Source organism: Cynara cardunculus (assembly GCF_001531365.2).
Source record: "Cynara cardunculus var. scolymus isolate 2C chromosome LG 2, CcrdV1, whole genome shotgun sequence".
Classification (NCBI taxonomy): domain Eukaryota; kingdom Viridiplantae; phylum Streptophyta; class Magnoliopsida; order Asterales; family Asteraceae; genus Cynara; species Cynara cardunculus.
Window position 1 is genome coordinate 46,106,975 of NC_037529.1, and position 11,450 is coordinate 46,118,424.

The 11,450-nt window shown below is 35.3% G+C and overlaps 1 protein-coding gene across 1 annotated transcript; it reads right to left on the reverse strand.

Annotated features, from left to right (window-relative positions):
* Positions 1 to 9,371: 9,371 nt before the first annotated feature.
* LOC112507057 (protein RETICULATA-RELATED 3, chloroplastic-like) lies at positions 9,372 to 11,198 on the reverse strand. Its single transcript, XM_025111459.1, has 2 exons — positions 11,052 to 11,198; positions 9,372 to 10,741 (listed from the first exon to the last, which is right to left on the reverse strand). Exon 2 carries the CDS (start codon positions 10,658 to 10,660, stop codon positions 9,602 to 9,604), a length of 1,059 nt encoding a protein of 352 aa, XP_024967227.1. The 5' UTR covers positions 10,661 to 10,741; positions 11,052 to 11,198; the 3' UTR covers positions 9,372 to 9,601.
* Between the last annotated feature and the right edge of the window lie 252 nt (positions 11,199 to 11,450).

Sequence of the window (11,450 nt, forward strand, 5' to 3'; positions counted from 1 at the left end):
GTTTTATTATCAATAAAGTAAAACCTTTGAAGCTCAAATTGTTCTTTAATATTCATATATTAATTTTGAGTCTTCTTAACTTTCTTCATAAAATCATTATAATTTGGTTATTCATAACTAGATTATAAGTGTTATTGAGAGATCTAGGATCAACATTCGATGAACACACTAATTTGCTCAAGCAATGACCGATATACACACTAAATCGCTCACACTATGAGCGATGTAAATATATCCTAACAGTCTTGCCACTTAAATCGGTCACCAAGAAAAGTAGAGCCAAGCGATTTAAGATGTTATAAGGACAAGTTCTAAACTGGGAAAACTTCAAACGATTTAAACAAGATCCAATCAAAACACCATTCAAACTTAGATCAGAACCAACAAACAAACACATAAATTACAAAAACTCATACAAAAATGGATCAAAGTCTATCTTTTTGATGAATTTTAATAAGAACACGAAGAACTTCAAAAATTCATAAAACTAACAAATCTCTTCAAATCTTTACAATCAATGATCAAATTATAAAATTGTACGAATAACACTGATTCACGACTTAAAAACTTACACAATGATCATCATTTTAGCAATCAAATATCCAATAATGAAAGATTTGAGTAAAATCTTATGAAAAAATGTGAAGAACATTCAAGAACAAAATATAAATATGAAGAACACAAGATGAATTTCCAGAAAAATCGTGCAACTATTAACAATTTCTTCAATCAAATTCGCTGCAAATCTGCTCTGATACTAATTGTAGAGTCCCTATGATCTATCTTCAGTTATCTTTTAAGAATTCATGGCAATCTTCATAAAATGTTCAAGAACATGAAGAACAAGTAGAGAGATAAAGTCAAATCTTCAAGAATGGTCAAACTCTTATTTACGTAATCTGATTTACAATTAACCTCCTACTAAAATTACAAAGGAATTACCCTTTATATAGGGTCAAACATGACACAAATAGTCAAAGTCAAACTATCTATGAAAAGTCAAACACGGTGACTTTAATACAATTATAGACAAAATTAACTTTCAAGACAAATACAATTTTATACTGAATTTCAGTCCTAACAATGATAATGACTGGTATGGTTCTTATTGCTTATATGATTTACCTGTTAAAAGAGCTAAAAAGAATTTATCTGATAAGAACAGATGGTTTGACAATTACAACAACCCTCAGGCTAGTACTAACAAAGTAGGACCCATGTTTGTCTGGGTACCAAAACCTACTTAATCTGTTTTGTAAGTGTGTCATATGTTGTGCTGATGAGAAAATATCATTTATATGATACACTAATGCAGGGGGAGTGTATAATTTGCCTGAATATAGCTTCTGAACACCAGTTTAGGACCTGTTCTTCAATTCTGAGCTGAAATGTTTCCACACTCTGAGTACAGGAGAATAAGTTTTTATTTGTTTGGATTTTGAGTTGATAAAGAGAATAATGGAATCTATTTTCTTGGGGGAGTACTGAAAAAGTTTTTGGATTTTGAGTTGATTCAAAACGAGTATCATTTCTGATCAGGTTTTTCTTTGAGATTTTACTTGTGTAATTTCTCTTCATTCATATTTCCAATACTTGTTTCAGTTATTCTTCAAATTGTTATTATCACGTCTATTAAATGAAATTCATTTTCGGTGATAATACACTCGTTTGTATTCAAAGTTGTTTTTTGAGCTTATCTAAAATATAATTATTTGATTGATTCATAATTTTTTATTCTTTATTTGTGTGAATTTGTAAACTTGTTCTTACGGATCTTCATTCATTTCTCCCAACTATTTTGAATAACTGTTTTGTACATCATTCCAGTTTGTTTGTTCTTGTACTTAATTGCTACATTTTTCTTGATCAATTTTTATTTGATCATTTGTGCATAATTACAATATTATTTTTGATCAATCATTTGTGATCAAATGAGCTTACATTGTCATTTTAGGAGGGACTGAGAGCTTAACTAAAATACCTCTATAGACTGTCAGAACCGACAGCCCTACCCAAGAGGACATCCATATCTGAATAAGCTTAAATATAAAATGGGTTTGTGTGCAGAGCTTAAAATGAAAATGAGAGGGGTAGTTGTTGTGAGCTAAAAAAATTGATGACAGTTGTATCAGAATTAAAAGATTAAAAAGAATCCTATTCTATTTACTATAATCCAGGCAAACCACAAAATTTATTAGTTCTCAATTCTTTGGAGACTAATATTGAAAAAAGGCAAAGCCCAGGCCAACTCTTGTCAAACCCCACCAGCTACTCATTTATCTCTTAAAAGATAAGTCTTTCAACAACACTTGGGGCACACAGCTCATAATCTATCAGTTTCTCATTTGGAGATAATTGATATTGAAAAAGAAGGATATATGTCCCCCCCCCCCTTCAAGTCTTTTTTATCACAAATTGAGTGTGATAAATTTGTGTAGTCCACATTGTTTATCTTTTTGAGCCTAATTCGAAGCATTAGTTGTTTTATCTTTTCTCACTACACAAAATGTACAAAATTTTTGTTGTTTTGTTATAACATTCATAGATATGCTTTTTCAAAGCTATTAATGATTGAATGGAAGTCTCAGTGAGATAAACCTTAAAAAGTCTCATATATGAAGTACATTTGTTGTACTGAATATATCTGTTATATTCATAGGTCAATCTTTTATAAGATTGAAAACAAGTTCATAAGTTGAATTTGGTTATTTCCTTCATCTTCATAATCTAAAAAGATTACATAAGCGAATTTGAAAAGATTTGCTTACCATTTTATGAATTGACGGCATACTTTCAAGATTCATTCATTTTTGGTGTATGATGTAAATGTTCATCATTTCATCATAAGGGGGAGTAATCATGATTAATGAATAATGAATGAAAATTTCTACGTCATTTCTGAAGATTGGGAGTTAGTCAAAGTGTTTCAAGGAGTGAATGTGACAGTTGATGAAGATTATTGTGCTACATTGTTCAAGGGGGAGTGAATGTGAAGATCATATATTAAAAAGAGTTTACTGGAAGAGATTTCAAGTGATATATTCTATATCTATTTTTGGGGGAGAATGTTTCTTTTTAAAGGAAAGATTGTTTCATTTTGAGAGGGAAAATGTTCAAGGGAAGTTAAAATTTTCTGAAGCTAATCAAAGAGAAAGTTATCTGAAGAAGTTTTTTAAAGATCATATCTTGTGAATTAAATCTGAAGTCTGTTGTTGATTCAATTTTATATCAAAGGGGGGGAATTAAAGTGAAAAAGAAAGAATGTTTGAAGAATGTTTTTAGTTCTACATCCAAGGGGGAGAATGTTTGAAGAATGTCTTGAAGACTTAAAGTTGCTTAAAGCTTACAAAATGTACAATTCTTTCAAGCTTGAATCCAAAAGGGGAGAATGTTGGGTTTGAGTTTTTGAGCTTAAGTGTTGTATTCAATCTTGAAGTTTCTCCTTTATATTTTGTTTTTGTTTTGTCCTATAAATAGGATTAGTCTTTGTAATTCTTGAGTAGTAAGAAAGTGGTTAGAGCTTAATTGATATTAGTATTGTAATTAGAGAGCTTTGAAGATAATATACTAAACTTTGACTGTTTGACTTACTCTCTCAAGATTCATATTCTTGATTTGCCATTTGATGTGTTCTCAATGATCATGAAGATTGATAGAACAATTTGGTACTTTCAGAGGTCCACGTGAAGCATATGCAAAGGTCTGAAACAGGAGACATCAGCCTTTGCCTTGTGAGAGGCTCGTTTGAGTTTACCCATCACACATGCAGGACAAAGATGATATTTTTAGAACTTTAACAATGGTAGTCCTACAACCAAATTGTTTTTTACAAGCTTCACCATCTCTGGGTAAGAAGTTCATGATATTAAGATTACCTTTGCGATCGGCTCTGAGCATCTCTTGACCCGATTCTGACAGCAATGAACAAGACTTCCTTTGGAAGTTGATATTGTAGCCAAAATCACAAAGTTGACTTATGCTGAACAGATTGTGCTTGAGCTCAGAAACAAAAGCAACTTTAGAGACAGATCCTTACCTTCGTTGAGAACCCCATAACCCTTGATTTGCCCTTTCTTGTTGTCACCAAAGGTTATACTTCCTCCATATTTGTCTTTGAAAGAGGAAAGCAACTCTTTGTTAGCAGTCATGTGCCTTAAACATCTAGAATCAAGGTACCAGATGTGCACATGCTATTTTTGTAAAACAAATTTAAAGATTTTTAGGTACCCATTTTATGATAAGTCTTTTAAAGTTAGGCTTGGGAGACTCGGTTTTCTTTTTGGACGAAGGATCTACCTCAACACCTGTTTTTCCAGTCGTAGTTGATTTGCCGGGTTTAGCCTTGGGAGCCTGCTTCTTCTAGGTCTTTAGAAAACTTCTTTTTGGGTGACCCAAAGATAATGCAGTTGGGACTTGAGAAGTGTTGTTTTAATTGCGGCAACAAATTTAGACATTTTCAATTATGAATACACTTTTAATGACAAAAAGATTCATTAGATCCATAAAACTTAGGATTCTTTTTATTATAATCGTTCCTAGCATTAGCCGTTCTAGTGAACTTCCTGTCTAGTTCAGATTAATTTTTAAAACCAGCCTTGGTCTTCTATTGTTGCCCTCTCTTATTCCTTTTCATTCCCTTAGCCTTCAGAGGCTCCTTTGAAATAGAGGGTTTAGATTTAACATTAGCCGACCACATACCTTTCGATTCCCGAGTGAATTTTTTAGGCTTTGATAGATAGAACTAGAAGTTTTGAGTAAGAGGTTTTAGACTTTTGCTATTTAAGACAAGATTTAGCTTTCAAACACATATATCCATGAAATCACGACATATGAGAACCTTTTTCCTCTGCTCGGAATTGGAACAGATTTAAAAGGGATCCCATTTGGAAGTTTATTAACCTCTTGTCCTGGCACCACTATCTCGGTCTCAAGATGCTCTGTATCCAAGTCTTCATCTGGCTCAGAGTCAGAGTCGAGAAAATCTTGTTTAGGACTTGGGATGTTGGAGTTTTCATTGAGCTCTTGTGGTATTTTTAAACATTGAAGAATCTCATCTGAGTTTTGGCTGAAAAATTATTCATCAGAGAGATTTTTCAATTGGTTTGAATCTTGAGATTCCCATGGATAGATGTCGAAGCCTTCTCAATCCTTTTGCATAGAAGAGCTACACTTGAAAGAATTTTTGGAGATCTCTTATAGCTTGTTTTGTTGAGATACAGAGCAGTTATCCAGAGCTTCAAACAGATCTTGCTCAAAGACTTGTCTCACTTTTTTTGCGAAATCCAGAGTTGTTAGAAAATCCTTTTTAGAAACATTTCCATCCTTGTCTTTGTTGGTTCAAGTATGAATTCACTATCCTTTGGAGTTGATCTTGGTATCCAAAGCAGAAAATTTCCTCCTTCTGTATGCTTTTCAAATCTACTTGTTTTGATTGATGCATACTTTTGATAGAAGAGTAAGAGGTATTTTTGAATTTTAGCCTCCTTGATCTGGCGCCATTCTCAAGTTTTGATCTTTTAAAAGGAGATGGTTCATGCAGAGCTGGAAAATCAGGCTTTTGCTCTTTTCCTAAACAAAAGACAGATTCAAGGGACGATTTCTTCTTCTAGGTGAAAAGGTCTAGGTCCACATAACCTAGCCATATTTTGTCCTGTTGAGCATTTGATCGCTCCTCTATATATATATATATATATATATATATAAACATATATATGATTCCATATATAGATTGACATCTTTTGGATCACTATATTGGTTACTCAAAATAGTACTATTTTTTAAAGGGTGTCCCAGACTATGTCTGGATTTCAAGATATCAACCCTAATAACTTTAGAGACCACAATTGTTATGTACGTCTAAAATCGATCTCTAGATAGATGGAATATTCCATGCCACAACCTTATGGTTAAGAATAGCACTTTATATGGAACAATATAAATAATTTGGGTTTATACTTCACCCATGTTGATGTTTTACATTGTTATTTTTAAACTTTTAGGGTTAAAACAAACTTTTATGGAGCCATCAATTTAATAATCAAAAACCTATGTCCGTTATGATTTCAAATTTTATTTTTGCTTTTTATCAATAGAAGAGTACTTGAGATCATGTACTCAATATTAGGTAATCATAAGTCCATAATGAAAAAACAAGGATAGTTTTGAAATCATGAATATATATACATGAGTTGGACCATCATGTTTCATGATTTTTCAAAAGGTAAGAATGTTTTCTTAATTCATAACAAAAACCTATTTTATTCTGATACAAAAAGAGAACACATATGAAGAGAGTAATCGAGAGAGTAAATGCAAGATGATTGATACGCATGTAGCATACTTGAACCAGGCTACTTTCATCCGAACTCCAACATATATTTATTCCCGTATCATACAAAGTCAAGATATACCTACTCCTCACTAGAATATGAAGGGGCGTTTGATTCAAAAAATGAAATTTGATAGAATTGGAATAAAGGAATTTAACTTTGAAATAATTTGACAACATGTTTGGTTGGTAGGAATTGGAATAAAATCTCTTGCAAGAATTGGAATCTCCAGCTTTGTTTAGGGGGGAGTGGGGGTGACTGTTGTGACAACGATATTAATAGCATGATGATATTGGTGGTCAGAGGTGGGCTGGGGTGGGTGGGAGTGGCAATTGTCATGATGACAGTAGTGGCTTGGTGGTATTGGAGGTGGGTAGGCTCACCCCACCTTGACTTCACCGACCACCATGCCACTATTGTCGTCGTCATAACAACTAGCCCAACCTCACCTACCCAATTGCCACCCCTAATCCCTTCCATGCTACCTATGTGGGTGGCAGGGGGCTTGTAGATATGACGACGACAGTAGTGGCATGGTAGTCAGTAGGTGGGGTGATATTTATGACGACGAAAATAGTGGCATAGTAGTCGGTGGAATAGGTGACAGGGGGATGGCAGTTGTGACGACAGTAATGGCATGATGGTCGGTCGATCAGTGGGCGGGGGTGGGTGGCAAGGTTGTAGCTATCACAAAAGTGGTTCCATGGTGGTCGGGTGGTGGGGGTAGGTGGGTGCAATGACGTCAATAGTGGCTTGGTGGTTACTGGTTGGTGGGGGTTGGGTAGGTTGGGGGTGGGTAGCGATAGTGATGGCGATAGTAATGGTGTTAGGGGTGAGGGCGTGATATTGTAGCATAATCGTGGTGTGTCATGGGTTAGACAATGTTGATTAAATTGGATGCAAAAGGGTGGAATCCAATTCATTCATTTATGCTAACAGATGATGAATTTATTAATTTGTGGAATTTAAAATATTTTAAACGCTTCCATCCATTTCAATATTTGAACCAAACAAATAAATTAGATTTGGTCATAGGAATTGATCATTTTTAATCTCTTGGAATCCTTCAAATTCTACTAACCAAAAAGGAGCTGAGAAGAGGATGGCAAAAGGAAAAAAAATTCCTTATCCTCATGCCTATATAGGATTGGGCTAAGGGAGCTAACACAATAGTAGAAGCTTATCAAGATTTTTTAGATAAAAAATCAAATGAGGATCATTAAGAATGTGGGATAAAAGAAGAAAAGAAATAATGAATGAGACATTGCTTTAATCTCGTGAAATGTAGCAAGTTTAATACGAAATTTTAATAGCCAAGGAATGGACAAAAATATTTGAATTTTTTTTTTTTTTTTTTGGAGATTTGTGATTAAAGGTTTATGAAACATGACAAACACAAAAGAGTGATTTGAATGCATTAAACAAGGAGAATAGCCTTTTAACTCTTTTTAGATTTTATTTTCTAATTTAATTAGTTGATTCATTTCGAGTCCTTGTTATCTATTAATCTTTTGAGTAAATTATGGATTTGGTCCTTATGATTACAATTTTTTTTTATCTACAGTGATCTCAAAATCAAAATAAATACAAGAATGGTACCTCTAGCATGCATTTCACACCTATTGAGTCTCTCCATCTAACGAATCAAAAGATTATGTTAACCCAGTTAAATTCAAAGGTATTTTAGTCTTTATACCTTTAGTTTTTTCTTTATCCTGTTTTACGTTTTTTTTTTAAATATATACACACATCTACATATATTTATTTATTTTAATTTTTAAGAAATAACAAAACTAAAATCAAAATTATAAAATAAAATCTAAAATTAAGCATCTCAGTGGATCTGTATCACCGGCACCAAGCATCTCCATGGATATGTTAGACTAAGCATATGTTTCACCGGGATGAAGCACCTCCATGGATCTGTAAAACTGAGCATCTCCACCTCCTTCAACTACATAGGGACCAATGGGTTTCACGATCCAATCATCTCGTTTCTGGGTTTGAATCTCGTTCCCATTTCTTCACGGTCCAAGATCAGAAAACCACGATGATATTTGGGTTTGTTTACGGGTTTGGATTTGAGATTTGGATCTTTTTCGGGTTCGTTTTTAGGTTCGAATCTGTGTTTCGATTTCGATTTTGGGTATGAATCTTTTTCGGGTTTCATTTTTAGGTTTGATTATGGGTTACAGTTTTGGGTTTGAATTTGTGTTATCATTTCGATTTTGGACTCCTATATTCGATAGGAGCCCGTTCCACCCTCCTAAGAAATGGCCCTGAGGCTGAATTTGCCTCTTAAAATAAACAAAATTAAAATTTCAGTAAATACAAACAAAGCTAGGCCAATCCTAATCTTCTTGCTTCAATCCTGTTTTAATTTTAAACTTGAGACACCTTGGACATGCCCCAAGTTGGGTATTGACAACACTAACCCTATCACCTAAACACAAGTGACTACAACAATCAACAAGCAATTAAGCTAAATAAAGTAAGGGCATGACTAATTTCAACTTATGCGTAAAATACTGATGTGGATACCAATGACATGGGAGATGTTTTCAGTTTCAAGTGTTTTTTGCTTTTGAAATGGCTGAAGATGGTGTAGGAAATCCACAACTGAGAAAGGATTTTGATTTTTCTTTTTTTGGTAACTGTGGGTGTTCAAACCACCTCGAATAAATCCCATAATAGTCGGGGAAAAAAAACCCCATTGTCCCTGAAGAGACTCGATACAAGGGTTTTGGTTTCATTGCCGTGGGTGACGGCAAACAGGGGAGCACCCATGGATGTTACAGCAGCGGAAAACACAGACACCTGGCTCATCAGAGTGGTGGTGGAACCTCTCTACACTCTCATCAGTGGTTAAACTTGTTGAATAAGACCAGAAAACTTGTACAAAAAATGACCCAAAAGGTTAAAAAACAACATTGCAGAGTTTGCATTAATATATTTCTACATACTGCAGATTTCATAATGTAATCCCACAACCATTCTTACTAGTCAACTCTAACAGATAAAATGACTATGCAAACAGAGATATACTGCTCCAAATCAACTTATATAACCCATCAAATCCTCATCAAAAACTAAGCTGATTGATACCCCAACTCAAGGGGGATGGTAAAAATCATTCAGCTTTCATGAAACCACTAATCTTGTTTTACTTTTATACATAATTATGAAAAAGATGCGATGCATACCAGATAGTAGTTGCCTGGCTGGAGGGAAATTCATTGCTATGTTAGACTGAATCCTCTCATGCACCAGCTTCACTTTAGCTGAATCTGATCCTCTTTATCAAGATCACTACTTACCTCCTTTGGCTTCTTTTCCGCACCAGAGTTCTGTGATCCTGTCATCCTTGCCAATATCACAAACGTCATCCCTCCAAGAACATTGTTTGCCAATCTCAATCCAATCACAGAGGTCTTGAAGACAACGGGTGGGAGCCCCTTTGCCAGCAAGAACTCAATCCCGTTCAGAGTTTGGTACCTTAGATTACTGCTCACACCCATATGAGCCGCCCAAGTGATAGCATTCAAAAACATGGGTGGAGGCTTGTTTGGTGACTCAAAATTAGGATCTATCTTCTTCCTCATCTTGATCAACCCATTTGATAGAGCAGTTCCCACCAATCCGGCCGCTAAACCAACGGCTGCAAAAACGGTTCCTTTGTAAACAAATGTTCCCAGACGGTTCATTAGGCTATAGGGACCGGGCTCAAACATGTGGCTTGTTGGAGAATTGGCGAAAATGGAAGGCAGGCTTGCTGATGCAGAAGACATGGTGGGTGCTAATAGATACATAAGGGTGAAATTCAGAATAGATCCTACAACAAGTGTCGAAAACACGAAATCAAGCTCGGTGAGCCCAAAATTCGGACGAGAGGCCATGTCTCCAATGACACATGCACTCACGCCCACAATTTCCTCCATTAAGACCTTAAACACAAACTGCGGATCAGCGGCAACCCTCGACCTCCACCCACTAAGAAATGCCCCAAGCGGCCCAAAACTATCAGAGGCGGATGCGTCATCAGATCTTCCATCTCCACTCCAACCACCGCCACCACCATCACCTCCTCCCCCACCGCCGCCAGTAACATCACTACCATTTCCACCACAGAGAAGTGGCTGTAACTCACCTAGTAAATTAGGTTTAATAGGCTGTGATTTTGGAGGAAAAAGCGTAATGTTTACGGAGGATCTAAAAGGCATCTTTTTATCTGCAAAGTTACGTAATTGGAGGCTAGAAATGTGGCAAGCAGGATGGACACGATGGTAGTTTCCGGCAACATGAGGGTAATGGACCTGAGCCATAGAAGCCATATTCTCTAGTAGAAGAAACCAAGGTTCAAAAGTGATGAAGAGAGAAATGAGAGATCACCTCTCCTTCAAACCAAACTGAACCTGAAATGAAAAGTTGAAAACCCATCAATATGTCAATTTCCGCTTGATTTTGTGGTCTAAGTGTTGAAAACCTCAATAAAAAACCAAATGCAGAGACAAATGTAACGGTTACAAGCTTTAAACAGAACTGACACAGCCAACGAATCATATATTTCTCCACCCACAACTGAGAACCTCAACAAAACCCTAATATCGGAGTTCACATACAGTGATGCGTGCGTATGCATGTATGTTAACAGGCATCGAGAACATCAACAAGTATATTCCTCAGAGAACATAATTAGAATTGAAAATGTTAATTTGAATTTACCTTAAAAAGATGGATTGAAAACCTTGATTGCCGGAAATAGACGGTTTGACCGATTGTTAGAGACAACGGCAGTGAGTTGCCGGCTGGAAACTCAAGAGCAAAAACCCTAGAATTATGAAAAAGAGAATGCAGAGGCGTGGCGTTGCGTTGCGTTGCGGCTGGCAGAAAGAGACAACTCAAATATCGAAGGATTGAGCAAGAAGGCGTTCGGTTTAGATTATTAGAAGATATGTGCTTTGTCCGACACGTGGTGTCCTTTTCATATTTTCGTTTTTCAAGTTATCTACTTCAACTTATTACATGAATTAAACCTTTATTTTAAATTAATCATGATTAATCATTTTAAAATGTCCAACTCAATCAAATAATATAATATATTTTATTATTATTACTTTATAT